Source organism: Ochotona curzoniae, unplaced genomic scaffold (genome assembly GCF_017591425.1).
Source record: "Ochotona curzoniae isolate NIBS_2020 unplaced genomic scaffold, NIBS_Ocur_1.0 scaffold_2453, whole genome shotgun sequence".
NCBI lineage: Eukaryota > Metazoa > Chordata > Mammalia > Lagomorpha > Ochotonidae > Ochotona > Ochotona curzoniae.
This window is the reverse complement of record NW_024467094.1, coordinates 29,460,069-29,474,841: the sequence shown is the minus strand read 5'-3', so window position 1 is coordinate 29,474,841 and position 14,773 is coordinate 29,460,069. Positions and strand designations below refer to the sequence as shown.

At 59.2% G+C, this 14,773-nt stretch overlaps 1 protein-coding gene across 1 annotated transcript; it reads right to left on the bottom strand.

The window, feature by feature from the left end:
• Positions 1 to 5,075: 5,075 nt before the first annotated feature.
• On the bottom strand, positions 5,076 to 12,695 carry SP6 (Sp6 transcription factor). The gene is made up of 2 exons (XM_041001253.1): positions 12,590 to 12,695; positions 5,076 to 6,479 (listed from the first exon to the last, which is right to left on the bottom strand). Exon 2 carries the CDS (start codon positions 6,419 to 6,421, stop codon positions 5,285 to 5,287), a length of 1,137 nt encoding a protein of 378 aa, XP_040857187.1. The 5' UTR covers positions 6,422 to 6,479; positions 12,590 to 12,695; the 3' UTR covers positions 5,076 to 5,284.
• Positions 12,696 to 14,773: the final 2,078 nt, after the last annotated feature.

Below are 14,773 nucleotides of genomic sequence, written 5' to 3'. Positions count from 1 at the left end.
GGGCCGTCCTTGACTGCTTTCCCAGGCCACAAACAGGGAGCTGGATGGGAAACGGGGCTGCCAGGATTAGAACCAGCGCCCATATAGGATCCTGGCACATTCAGAGTGAGGACTTTAGCCACTAGGTCACCACATCAGATCCAAGACGAGGAGTTTAGCCACTAGGCTATTGCGCCAGGCCCTAGAGTCTACCTTTCGAAAAAAAAATTTTTTTAATGTCATTTTTTTCACTGTAAAAACAATTTGTTTGCTTCTTACAATCAAGCAGCATGTCAATTCATTCTTCTCATTCAAAAAGTTGTAAAGTTGAAACAAACCTGAAATTGCTTTAGTTTTACATTTTTAAAAAAATGCTAAAAGGAAAGTACATGCCAAAAAAAAAAAAAATCAGCTCTAAGATGTTAAAGCATAAACTTCGTAGTTATGGGGTCTACTCTTCGGTCCCCAAAGCCAACACAACAAGAAAGCTCCTGCCACTCACACCTGCAACTAGAGAATGAAGCAAAGCAGGGACCAGGAGACTGAAATGCAGCCTCAACTACCCTAAGCAGCGTTTGCACGGTTTAAGGGGAAAGTTCTCCGTGTCAGCAGTATCTCCCACAGTTCCACTCCCTGCACCGAGAGTGAATCCAGAGCTCAGCCCTCTCCCCAGTGCCCCTCTGCCAACACCCGGAGCCCCACAAGACAAAGGGCATTCCCAGCCATTGTCCTCTTCGGTGGCGCTGAGCATCACCAGCACTAATATGTCATTTAAAAAAAAAAAAGCACGGAGCACCTGGGAATTGAACAGCCCCTCAGTCACCTGGCCACGACACCTGCCCATCACCAGTCTCTCACAGTTTTCCATGCCCAGACCTGTCACCACCGAGGCTCAGCATCTCACTTGGGGTATCACCAGTGAGATTCCTTGAGTTGCTTCCTGAACTGATTTAGGCCGCAGTAACACTGCTGCTTTCGATCACTGACTTTGGATCTTCTGATGTTTGCTGTATTTCCCCCCTAGTTCTGACAAGTGTTTGGGTGGAATTTGGTTCCTAAAGTTCTTTTCCAGCCCACAGTGCCGGGATGCTGAGTGGTCAGGCATGGAGGCCCCACATGGGGGTGGGGTGCAGTGCTGGGAGGTTTGTGAGGTCCCCCCTTGGATGTCATTCTCCGAGGGTACTGGAATCTAGGAGCAGATATGGGCTCCCCCCACAACAGGCAGGGGGAGGCACCACTCCCGCACAGCCCCAGGCTGCAATGCCTAGCCACCCTAGTCATCTCCCCATTTCTGATTCCCCTCACCCCCACTCCCATCCCGTGGAACTCAACTGCTAAGGGTCAACCTAGATGTTCCTATGTCGCGACTCCCTCCTGGCCACTGCAGGACTGTCCTGCCAGGGCGCTTGCCTCTGAGGGGTCAGAGGTGGCCTTAGGCTTTCACGGGGGTGGGGGGCAGGCCAGCCCGGCAGCATTGCCAGGGAGCAAGGGAGCATCAGGGCCCCACCAAAGGCCCCCGCTAAGAATGCAGGTCAGTGGCGGGGAGGAGCTGCCGGGGAGGAGGGGCGGCCTGCCCTGCCCAGACAGGCCTGGCCGGCCCCGCGGCTGCCCTCCAGTCCCTGGGGGCAGCAATGGAGGGGGGGAGGGAGAGGAGGGTCATCAGGCTCTAGGGTCTGACTCCTTAGAACCAGGAAGACAGGAGAGGCGCCCAGAGGAGTCGGGCTGGCCCGAAGCCTCAGGCAACCTGCTGGTGTCTCCACTCTGACAGGCTGGCAAAGCCAGGACAGAGGGAGACCAGCAATTGTCTCCCCAAACCCCTGCCTGCAAATCAGCTAGGTTCCTTTAAAAACCCAAGATAATGTTGCTTGTTTGTTTGTTTTAAAGATTTATTCTATTTATTTGAAAGACAGTTACAGGGAGAGGGCGAGAGGAGAATCTTCAAATCTGCTAGTTCACTTCCCTAACGGCTACCAGGGTAGGGAGCTGGGCCAGGCTGAAGCTAGGAGCCGGGAGTTTCTTCCAGGTCTTCCACGTAGGTTGCAAGGGCCCGAGCAGGTGGGCCATCTTGTGCTGCTTTCCCAGGCTATTACCAGAGAACCTGATTACAATTGGAGCAGCTGGGACTGGAGCCAGCGCCCATATAGGCACCACAGATGGCACTGCAGATGGTAACTTTATTCACGATGCCACAACACCTTTCTTATTCTCCCCTCCCAAAGTGGGCCTTAAACTCTGTGCCCCAGAATTTCTTGGGTCAAATGATGAGATGGGCTTGAGAAGTTGGCTTACAGAGGGAGCAGGGGAGAGTGGGGAGGGGGAGCAGTGAGCCATGGAAAGTCCAGTGGGGGGAAAAAAAACAAGAATTTTTGGACGTAAAGAGTGAAAGAACTCACTCAGGCAGCCCTGCCCCTTTGGAGGACCCCCACACCTTCCACACTCCAGAGCTCCAGCCCCCCCCGCCCACCTGCTGGATGTAACGTCAACTGACCACAAGAACCCAGTGCTGGACAGCCTGGGAAAGTGTGAGCAGGTGGGGAAATTCTGCCCTTTGGGTCTGGGGGCATCAGCGGCGTGCACTCCCGCTGGGCCAGGGGCTGTTTGTATGCATGGCGGTGGTTGTGTAACTGGCCGGGTCTCTAGCCAGGAGTGGCAGTGAAGCCCTTCCCTCGTGCTTTCCAGCTGGGCCGGCGCCCATCAGATAGCTAAGCTGCCTTTCATCGCCTCATCTCTGATAGGGATCATTCTGAGTGACGAAATCGCTGTCAGTCACCCCCACCTCGCTCGCAGCCAGCAGGACACGGGCAGACACACCCCCACAGGGGCGGGAGCCCATAGCCCGGCTGGCTGTGGGAAGAGAGTCAGGAGTTCTTAGCAGGGGGGAAGAGAGGACTTGGAACCGCCAGGATGTATCTAGAACTGTCTCATCCCTGAAGGTAAAGGCGGAGGGAGGGCCTTTCTCCTTAAGTACTAACCCCCTCCAGGGTAGGGTCCCCCCCCTCCCTCCGAGCCAGTCAGATGGAGATGAGGCGCCCCAGGGGCTGCAGGATCAAAGGGAGGGGTCCGCCCTGCCCTGCAGCTCCGACCTGGTGCTCCCAGGAGCTGGAAGACAAATGAATCAACAGAGATGCACTGATGACTTTATTATTGCATAAAAAACACAGGCTGTCTCTCCCTCCTCCTACCCCCAAAAGTGGGTTCACAGCAGTTCAAGAAAAAAAAAAATCCTACATCTTCCTCTAGGGAGGCTGCCTAGCAGGGCAGGCAGCCAAGCCACCTAGATCTATAAAAGTGGGCAGCAGAACACCTATCCAAAGCCCCAACCGACCCGCATACCTTAGAGCTAAGGACCTCTACAGGGAAGTTGGGGGAGATGGCTACGTGGCCCCCCCCAAAACCCATGGGGGGTTCCCCTTAGGATGGTCACTGGACCAGGCTGCCCTGGTAGCCACAGGGAGGGGTGGCTGGTTTCGATGGGCGGAGAGGAAAGGTACCTCCCGCCCATGGCGCCCTCCTTTCTCTCCCACTCCCCACTCCCCAGCTGGCCAGGCAAGCCCACAGCCTCAGCCCACTCCCCTCCTGTCCCCAGCCCTTTCTGGAAGGAAGGATCTGGCGGGCTGGGGGCACAGAACACAAGGGAAAGACAGAGAATGGGGAACAGAACATTACTTCTTGAACTACCCCAGGCTGCAGGGGCGCCCGCAGGGAAAGTCTTTGTGTCCCTTTGAAGAAAGGCCCCTTTCCTACACAAACCTGTTCTCCCAACCAGAACCCAGCCCCCATTTCCCAGACAACTCCCAGTTCTCGGACCCCCCCTTCCCCGCCCCAGCATCCCTCCCGACTAAGGCGGTAAGAGACACTGAGGGTGTGGGCCCCAGGTTTCAGATGGAGTGAACAAGGTGGGGTCTCAGGAGACCCCAGGCTCAGTAGAGAACACACACACACACACACACACACACTCACACACACTCACAGGTGCACAAGCCATGCACATACACATATGCCCTAATATTAAATAAAACACCCTTTGCTTATAACTTAAAAATCAATACACAGCTAATCCCTGCAGAGGGTTCTGGGTGCAGAACCGGCAGCAAGGGCAGGGGGAGACCAGAGGGACACTTCCGGACGGGACGACGGGACAGCCCCCAGGCCCGCCCTCCCCCAGGATCAGCCCCTCTCCTGCCCCCACTCCCAGGAACCCAATCATCCTTGTGTCTGTGAAGGAGAAGGGAGCGAATGGGGGACAGCTCCCCGGGCAGAGAACCCCCTCAGTGGGAAGACACCACCCTCACAGGAAAAGGACGCCCACCCCAAGAGATGGACAGGAAGGAGCCCCCCTAAAGTACCCTCTGTGGAACAGGGAGGGGCAAGGACCCACTTCAGGGGCCTCGGCTGGACACCCCCAAGGGAAAGGCAAATGCTGGGGACATCAGGTAAAAGACCTACAGCCATTCCAGGGCTAGGGCAGCTGGATTACCAAGAGTGATTAAAAAAAAAAAAAAAAAGATCAAGAGTTAAAGACTGGAGTCGGGGAGGAAAGCACCCATCCCCCCTCCCACGCACCCCTTTCTCTCCTTTCCAAGGGGGCTTTGCCTGATCCGCGCCCCCCTCACGCACACCCCGCTCCGCCCTTTGTCGCACAGCTCTGACCTGGAAGTTACAAGGAGGGATTCCCACTCTCTTCCTCCCTGGCTCCTTGGGACCGCGTCTGGACGGGTTAATACAGAGGCGCATCCAAATTCCTACAGCTGCAACCTCCGAAGCAGACAGAGGCGCCCCTCAATACACACACACACACACACACACACACACACACACACACACACACCCCAAGGGGACCTCCTCAGTCTCCCCGCACCCCCATCTCAGCTCCCCCTAGGGAAACCCCAGGACTCAAGCACTGGGAGGGGATGAAAGGCGCCTCGGGCGGCTCCGAAGGCGCTTTCCTGCCAGGGTTCCCAGGTTGTTGGCGCAGACGAGTCCGGACAGCTGCCCCGACCCCAACCCGGAGCTCCGGGGCCGCCTTCCTCTCCCGCCTCCCCAGCAGCCGGTCGAGGGAAATAGCCCAGGTGCGTGCAGGGACACGGAACGGCGGCGCGCAAAGCTCCTCCCGGGCGGCATCCTGTCCCGGCCCCAGAACCCAACACTGTCCCTTCAAGCGCCCTTCTCCCCGTGGTCCCCGCATCGCTCTTCCTCCCGCACAATAAATAAGCGCCTCTCCCTCTAACTCAAGCCGGCCTCGACCACGTGGGCCTTGGGGGTACTGGGGAACAGCAGCAACCCCCCCCCCCCATCCGCCCCGAGCTCAGTTGGAGGGAGCTGTGCTGCCCTCGGCCTCCCGCTTGCCTTTGGCCCCGGGGGACTCCACCGCACCGCCAGCCTTGCCCTCTCCCTGTGCCGCCCCGGCGGCGGCCGCCTCCTCCTTGGCGCCTTCGTGGGTTTTCATGTGTTTAGCCAGGTGGTCGCTGCGCATGAAGACGCGGCTGCAGACGGCGCAGGGGAACTTCTTGGTGCCCGTGTGGGTCTGGAGGTGGCGCTGCAGCTCGTCGGAGCGCGTGAAGCGCTTGCCGCAGAAGAGCCAGTTGCACACGAAGGGACGGTCGCCGCTGTGCCAGCGCAGGTGCGCCTTCAGGTGCGACGTCTTGGCGTAGGCCTTCCCGCAGCCTGGGATGTGGCAGTTGTGCAAATGCTTCTTCTTGCTGCCGTCGGGTCCGCACGGCGTTCCCAGTCGCTCCGCCTCCAGGCAGTTGGGACAGCGACACACGGTCTGGCCCGAGCTGCGCGGCACCGACCGCCGGGAGCCTTTGGGCCGGGTCGTGCCGTCCAGACTGGACTCCAGCCCTTGGGACTCCGGGGCAGCCGCTTCCAAGGCCTTGGCCCCGTCGGGGGGCCCTAGGAGGTGCTGCCCTCCGGCACCCGGGAGAAGGTGGTGAGGGTGTGGGTGGGGCGGCGGAGCGCAAAGCTGGTGGTCTCCGACGTAGCCCCCCAAGCCGGCCTGAAGCGCCCCCGGGTGACCAGGCGAGGTGAGCGCGCCCTGAGTGTGGGGGAGGTCCATCCAGCTGGTGCCGGGATGGAGGTCCCACCACGAGCCGTCTTCTGCGCCGGGGTGAGTCGGCCGGAACCACGATTCGTAATGGTGGGACATGTCTGGCTGCAAGAGCTTGGAGAAGGGTCCCGGGGCCAAGGGACTGTCGCTTTCCAGGTCCTCGCAGGTTACCCGCGAGGAGGCCCCCGGCAGCTCATAGCCCTGCGAGAAGTCCACCTCCGGCCCCAGCGGGAGGCTCTGCAGCTCTCCGGGCTGCAGCGGGGATGGGTAGTCCCCGGCCTCCGGGCTCGTATGGCCCTGGTACGTTTGCAGAGGCTGCAGGTCGAGGCGCGGCGGAGAGCCGTGCGGTGCGTCCGTGTGTTGGCTGCCCAGAGAGCCGCAGACAGCGGTTAGCATTGCCGGGATCCCGGGTGGAGCGGGGGACAGGGACGGTCAGGGGCACCTCAGGTGGGACCTAGGGGAAGCAAAGAAGAAGAAAAGTGAGGAAAGTCGCCCACTTTGGTTCCTGATCTGGATTGCCCCCTCCCCCAGGGGAAGAGGGCATTTACAAATGCTGGCAAGGGTTGAGAATGTGAGGTGAGGGCAGAGAATGGAGAGCCTCCATTTGAAGTGACCCCTCCCCCAGGATATCCCGGGAGCAGAGCTGGTCCCAGGCACCTGCAGGGCACAACACCAAGCATAGCACATCCACAGAGTTAGCCCTAATGCAGGATACAGACCCGCGCCTACCTCAACAGCCAACTGGGTACCCTGCTGGCTGGTGGGGGTCGTCTGCTGGTGAAAGCAGAGCCTAGGCGGTTCCCGTCCTTCAGAAAGCCCAGAGCTAATCCTGAGTTGTCACCAAGACCCAACCTCTCCCCTAATACCCAGCTGTCTTCCAGGCCTGGTTGCCTAGGCCCCCCGTCAAATCCACTCCCACACTTGGCGGTCGCCCCTTTCCCGCGGGCAGGGACCTCACCTCCCTGGGGTGCAGCCACTGCTGTATCAGTTTCCTTGGAAGTTCCCCTCTCCCTCCTTGCTGCCCAGAGCAAGCCAAATCCTCTTCTGTCTCCCGACCCGCCCCAGTGCCAGCCCACTCTCTGGCTGTCACCCATGCCCTTCCTCCTAGCCGGGCGGTAGGAGCAGCTGGGTCCCTCAGAGAAGGGGGGCAGCCACAGAACAGCTTGCCTGCAAACTCAAACGTCCAACTGCCACCCCCTTCAGGGGTGCAGGGTCAGAGTGTGCAAGAGGAGGGCAACTGGAGAGAAGTGCCAGAATTGCCCAGAGTCTACCAGGGGGTGCAGCCTTGGCCGGCGCAGGGCGGAAGGGGCGATCCCCACCATGGTGGATCACCATGAGTGAGTGGAGACTCACGGAGCCAAGCTGGTCCTCTCACTTTACAGATGACCAGCAAACTTGGAGCACTAACTTGAGCCAGGATGCTGGCAAGAGTCAGTTCACAAGGACTGTCCTCCGCCCAGCCTAGAACCCCAGCAAACCAAGTCTCCCTTCCTCCACAGGCGAGGAACCAAAGCCCCCCTCCTCCACCACACCTCCAGAAGTCTCCCTCTCCCCTTCTCCTTAAAGCCTGGCAGCTCTGGTGCCTCGGTGTATCAGGCTGGGCCTTCTCTGATAGGGGGATGGTCCCTCACTTAGGACCCCACAGCAGGGCTCCGCTGACCCCAAACCCCTTCTGCCTCCAGGACCAGGGTGGTGGCCCTAGTTGTCTGGGAGAGGCAGGGAGAGAAGGGCTGGGGCGCCTACTCAGGCTCCGGCTGCTTCACCACAAGAAAGGAACTGGGGAAAAGCCGCAGGAAGGGAGCCCCAGGCCGGGGCGGGGCGGCCCCCAGTAGGGACGGGGCGGGAGCAGGGAGGCCTGGGACCCTAATAGCTCTTGGCGCCTGGGAACTGCCGCAGGGACTGGGACGCCCCAGGCTCGCAGAATGGCCTCTCTCGACCTCGGAGCGAAGTGCCCGCAGCACGGATTGTAGCTGTGGCTTGCCCCGAGATTTCAAGAAAGAAAAGATCAGGACGCCTCGGCAGCCTCCTGCTTCCAGGCGCGGGTAGGCAGGCCAGGGATAACCCTGTGCCCCATCCCGCCGGCGTTCAGACGCTCCAGATGCGCGCACTCCCAGTTCGCAATGTTCCAGTCCGCCAGTTGTCCCCGTCGCTCCAGTTTCCCCAGTTTCCAGCCTCCGCTGTCCCTCCAGTCTCTCTCTCGCTCTCTTTATCTCTCTTTCTCTCTCTCTCTCCATCGGTGCCCTGACCCCTATGATCCCGGAGGACCACCCCGTTCCCACGGCCACAGGAGACTGCCTCACGTAGGGAGCGCCTTATCCCCTTCCCCTGCTCCCCGGAGAGAATCCGGGCAGTGCGACTCCCCAGGTTATCCCGGCTCGGGGCTCCTACCTGGAGGCTGCGCTCGGGCTCCGGGTGCGGCGGGCTGGAGCCCTAGGGACGCGCGCTCATGGGCCCTGGGCTCTCTCGCGGCCAGGGTGGGCAGCAGCCGAGGGTGCCGGGCTGCGACGAGACCGGGCGGCGGCCGAGGAGACGGTGAGAGCCGGCGGGAGGGCGGAGGCCAGAAAGCGGGCGGGAGCCGGCGAGCAAGCGAGCGAGCGAAAGAGCGAGCGAGGCCAGCTCCGCCCGTGACTCACCCGCGCTCTCTGCCTGCATCCTCTCCCCTGCGCTCCTTTTTCCCCCCAACTCGCGGCCCCGCCCACCTCACCTGCTGCAGCCTTTAACCCTTGCGGGCTCGGCCGGACGGGAGGCCCAGCCTGGCCCTAGAGGTGGGGGCGGACGGCGGGGGGTGGGGGGGAGCGGGAGGGCTGGCCAACTAGGACGGTCCCCGCCGCACCCTGGCTCCTCCTCATCCCTCTCCAGCCCCCTAGGCGAGGGGCCCGGGCGCGGTGTTTCCCAGGTTCTGAGAGCCGCCCGCCCTGTCGGGTGAAAACTGCCCTCGGGCTGCCTCTGTCCCGCTGGGGACGCGGGACTCTGGCCCTGGCGGGGGTGGCGGGTGAGAGGGGGAGAGAGGAGGAGGGCGTGCCGAGGGGCGGGGGTGGACACCGCACCCGTCCCTCTCCAGGCGCTGGTGGCCTTCGTGCTTCTTGACCCACCTGCCCGGGCGGGACCGCGATAGCCCGCCATGCAGAGAGGAGAAGGACTCCAGACCCCGGCGACCGTCAGGCTTCACCATCGTCCCCGTCGCTTCGGGTCACTGGCCGCCCCTCTCCCCTGCAGGTCCCTCACCCCGGCTCTCACGGTCCACTTCGCCTTAGCGGGCAGCCCCTGCATCCGCTAAGACCTCATCGCCCAGACCCCAGAACCGCTCCTCTCCTTTGCGAGTGCTCGGCCCACGGCAGACAGATGGTCCAGATCCCCGTACCCGATACCGAAAGATTGGGCCTGGTGGGGCAGGGAAACGGCGCGATCCTTCGCCGCCACCACTGCCTGGTGGCTCGCCTGAATGTATAAATAAATCCCAGGTTCCTAACGGAGGGTCTGTTTGGATTCTGGCGAGAGAAACAAATATGCATACACAATGCTGCACTTGGGGGAAATTTCTGGGCGCCGCTGTCGCCCCCCTAAAACTCGCGAGCTGGGCCGGGCTGAGACGCACCGCTGGCCCGGGGGGCGGGTAGGAGCGTCCCCTCCCTGTCCTGCTGGCCTCGGCTCCCTGGTGTCCCCAGGCTCCTCTCCCGGCTCGGGGTCGTTGCCCCCACCTCTCTAGATGCCTTTTTTTTTGGCACGGGGAAGTCTGATCTATTTCCCTATTTCTTTGCTTGCAGGGGTTGGCTTTCTCAGCGAGTTTTGCTATCTATTCTTTCTACTCTTTCAGGTTTCGTTTCTGTTTTTTTCACAAGCAATTTCGTTCGGCCGGACTGGAGTTTAGAATTATTTCGTCTGGCCACTCCAGCCCCCTGTTCCGCTGCTCTGATTTATCCATCCGACATTCCTGTTGGGGACTGGCTGATTATAAAAGGACTTGGCAGAAATCAATGAGTCGTGGTCCCCCACCCCAAGCCAGATCGGGCACGCAGCTTGGACGCGTCCTTCCCCCAGACGTGGGGTGGGATTCATCAACAGCGCTCTTTGATCCCAGAGCTGGACAGGATCCCCAGGATTTCAAGGAATTGTACCTAAAAATTTCTAGCCGCGGAGGCTGAGGTGATGGTCAGTAAGTCAGATCCCTTCAAGGTTGTGTAAAAAGATGCTGGCAGGTGGGGAGTGGGGAGCCTAGGAGTTCACACCTCTGCATTCCAGCCCCCACCTCCAACACACACACACACACACACACACACACACACACACACACAGTGTTGCTAAACCAACCCTGGGCAGTCAGGTCGCACTAAACCTCACCTTGCTGGTGGGTGAAGTGGGGGGAGGAAGACCCACTGCCCCGCAAGCATGTGGAAAGCTGGCATCCCTTGGACCTGCAGCCCCGCTGGGGGTTGGGGTTTCTAATGACACAGCTTTCCTGTTTCCAGGTATTTGGGGGTCCTGCCCGAGATGATGATTCCCAAGAGCAACTGCTCAAAATCTTGGTGCCATAGCTAAACTGACCCCTTTCCTCTTTATCAGCACGCGGGGCTCACTCGGCAGATCCCGGCTGGCTGGGTTTGCCTGCCAGCTCACAGCCACCACCGCAGTCTCTGCACAGAGCCCCCACACCTGACTCAGGTGACAGGGTTCAAGATAATCTGACACAGTGGCGGTCCTGCCTCCTCTTCCCACCTGCCCACTGTGGCCACATCCACTTCTACTGCTCCTAGGATGCTGGGGTCTGGCTCCCTGCCTCCCTTCTGTTACAGGCGCCAGATTGCCTTATCTTCTCATCACTTTGCATCCCTGGAAAGCAGCAGGAAAGGGGAATCCAGCCCCAGGAGAGCGGACACCATCACGGCACATCTCCCCTACTCCCTGACCCACAGCCACCTGGGAGTCCCAGAACACAAATCCTTCAGTTGCCTGTGGCTCCTCAGGCAAATGAGAAAATTCAACAGAATGGAAGTCGGAAGTCATCTCAGTCTCTGGGGCTCTCAGCAGAGATGTCCTACTGGCCTGTCTGGGTTTCTGCCTAGGACAATGTCATTGTGATTCTTTCAGATTCTCTCCCTCGACCTGTAGGTCTCTGCTTCCAGCCTCTGGGGTCCCCCACTTGCTTGACATTTCCATGCTGAATGGTGCCATGGCCAGATGTTGATGTGACTGCCACAGTTTCCACATCCTTGTTGCCCCACAAGGAGGGATCAGCCCAGCACTTGGGCCATCTCTGCACAAATAGCAAGATTTCACCCACAAGTGTCCCCCTCCCATGCCTGCCATCCCTCTTCCGGAGTTTCATGCACAGTTAGGCTCCGCTCCGCACCTGGAGCAGCCTCACTGGACCAACATTTACTTACAATGCACCCACTAGGTGCTGGGTCCTTTACACAAATAACTCTACTTCTCAGGAGCACAAGGCAGAGGAATGATTCCCATTGTACAGAAAGAGGAAGCCAAGGATTGGAGGATTTACGTGGTTCTCCCAAGATGACAGACTGAGTCCAGCTCCATGGGGTTGCAAGGCTCTGTCCAGGTTCATTACTACAGAGGCAATGGCCCTGGAAATCCTAGCTCTCTACATCCTCCAGGGAACAGGGCCAGCATTCCTAGATCAGAGCCATGCACCATCCTGCACCTGACAAGACCAGCTAGGAAGGTCGCATGTGCCATTGCAAAAGGCCGCCAGCCCTTCCAAACTCCAGCTGTCCTTAGCATCTGTGTGGTGGGGGCGTCAGAGCTGGTAGTCCCATGCAGCCTAGTCTAAGCCCTCCATGTTGCTGATATAGACACTGAGTCCCAGGCCTTTGGAGAATAGCTGCGAAGCACACGGCAAGTTAGCAGCAGAGCAGGGGCCGGAGTCCCCCACCTACCTCCTAATTCCTAAGCTCTCAGTCATCATTTTTCTCCACCAGCAGGCACCTTGAAGGACCCAGGCTGGTGGCCTTGGATATGAACATGTTCCACCCACTTCTCCTGACTCACAGGAGAACCAAGCAGAGTCCGGAGCTGGGGTCAGATCACTCATCCTATTGCAGCACTGTGCTGGATACTGATTCTGTTTTAAACCCCACCATCACAAGTATCTACCATCGCTTTCCAGTCTGAAAGGTGATCCCAACTGTGGGAAGTGCACCTGTGTGTGCATCCACAAATGTATGCTCATGTCATGCATGAGTGCACCTGGGGGCTGCAGTGTGGGGTGCATGTCTTCTCTCCTACAGCACACAGAAAGTTCCCTTGTTGCCTCTGCATGGCAGGACACCCTCCAGGTGGATCTGCTGACCTCTGCCCATCCTTTGTCTCTGAATGCAGTCCCTCCTTCTAGCTGGCATCTCTCGCCCACCTTGCCCTACTTTCTCTTCAGCCCAGCCCAGGCCAAAGACCTATTGGGGGTTCTCTTTGGTACTCCATGAAGACCCCTGCCAAGATCTCCCTCTTGTCCCTCCCTACCATGTGAAAAGAGAGCCAAGACACCCTGGGTACCCCTTAGAGTGGGGAGGTGGTCCTGATCCAGGGTGGAGGTCCCCATGCCTCTCTTACCCGTCCATGGAGCCCAGAGCTGGCAGCAGCAGTGAGGGACGAATGGGGATGATAGTGAGCTAGGCTTTATAAAGGAGGCGACAGTCAGAGCCAGAGGGGGAGGTGAGAGCCGGGATGCTGCCAAGTCCTCACGGCCTCGGAAGCTTTTAGGATAATCCAGGAAACAGTGGCCCCCGGCTCTGCTGGGGGAGTGCTGGGGGTGAGAGCAGAGCCTCTGAGGGCTGCCAGGAAAGGAGGATTTCCACAGCAGGAGGCATCTGGGTGTGGGGGCTGTGGCAGTGCAGCAGGACTTCCTGCCATCCCCAGGGTCTCCTGAAATGGGGCAGCAACACAGGCACTCTGGGGAGTCTGAATGGAGGAAATGAGAGCCTTGCCAGGGGAAAGGGCTGGGGTGGTGAGAACAGTCCAAGTGGCATCCGTCCACTTGTGGGAGGAAAGGGGCCTGCTTTGCTGAACTCACACACACACACACACCACACACACCACACACACACACTCAGACTACTTCAAATCCATCCTTTCCTGCACAGCACCCCACCCGGGGCTCCCAGGGCTCCCTGGCCCTTGGTACTCCTTTTCCAGGGGTTCACTTCCAACTGGGATCCTTCTGGAGGATCCAACCTCATCTGCATTTTGGACCTGAGATTTCTGGTTGCCCCCTGGGGAGAGAGGGCCCTGTTGCTGGCTGGGGTGCAGAGCCAGGATGCCTGAGACTGCAGGAGCCTGAGGAGACCAGGAAGGTGGCCTGGAAAAGCAGAAGGGCCCTGGAGGTGGATTTAGGTGGCGCCGCCACATCCCCCACTGCGTACAGGAGCCTAATTTGGGGGTGGCTCTAAGCTGAGGCAGACTAGCTAACAGGAGCATGTCCTGGGGCGGACAGAAACAAAGACCAGGAAGGAGAAAGGAGGTGAAACTGAATGAGACTGCTTTCCCAGAGCCTTCTGCCTGGGAGGTTCTGACCCACATAGCAGAGTGGCCCGGGAAGGCTCACAGGGTGCATGGCCACCTCCACCACTGCCTGAGGCCCTTGGCATTGAGGCCAGGCCCAGCTGTGCACACACTGAAGCCAGGTCCCCTGCTTGCATTCAGGCTGTGCTGGGGAACCTTTACCTCCAAATTTATCCTATTCCTTCTCCTCCTACACCTCCAGCAATCCAGAGACTGGGGATTCCCAGTTTCTTCATTAGCTTTTCAGTAATTATCTTGTAAAGGTCCCGACAGGTCTTTCTTCCCATTTCCGAGATGAGAACATCGAGGCTCATCAGAGGAAAAAGCTTAGCAGAAAACCACCCAACAAACAAGAGAGCGAACTCAGTAGTGGGGGGTTTGGAGCCAGAGCAGAGCCCCAGCCTTCGCCCGGAGAATGGAACCAGCACAGCGCCTGGCCCCCCAACCCTCTAGGGAGCTGGGGAGTGAGGCGGGGAGGACCCAGGCGTCAGGGATGAAGCAGGCTCCAGGGAGGGGCTGCCCTGTCCCAACCCACCTTCCAGCCCAGAAGAGCAGAGGGGGAAGCAGCCCCGCAGACCACACAGGTGGAGTAAATAATGTTAATACGGGAGCATTATCACCAGGGCATTTCCTCATGGATAAATGTCTCAAATACCAAAGGATGCCTCCAAATTATAGTTAATTACAGAGTTGATTTGCATAAATTATAAGGTGAGCATACAAATTCTTTCAATCGGTTCCATATGCTTAGGTAGCAGGTCCAGTCCAAAAAGATGGGTGAATCTTGGGGTGGGGGCCATTTGGGCCCCAACCTGTGGGCTCACACCCTTTTCCTTCCTTAGCATCAGTAAGGGGTTTTGAAGAATCTGCCTGGCTCTTTGGGCGGTGAGCTGCAGGAGACCCCCTTTCCTCTTCCACTTGTACCTCCCAACACTGTGCTCAGAGCTGGGCGGGGAAAGACGAGATAGGAGCCAGCCAGCGCTGGGTGCGGGGCGGGGGTGGAACTCCAGAGGCCCGGCCACTGGCCTTCCAGCAGGAAGGGGGGCTGGATGGCTGGCGCAAGCCAAAGATCTCTGGAGATTGGGGTGGACCTCTCTGGCTGGCTCTCAGCATCCCAGGAGCGCCCCTCCCCGTAAACACCTCCCACCACCACCACCCAGCTCAGTCCCGGAGCCAGCCCTGGGATCCCAGGTTTGATGTTGCCGCTGCGGCACCTTCCAGGTGGCTCCTGGGCGG

Excerpts from the sequence above, each read along its gene's own strand:
- SP6 (XM_041001253.1), bottom strand. The coding sequence starts at position 6,421 with ATGCTAACCGCTGTCTGCGGCTCTCTGGGCAGCCAACACACGGACGCA.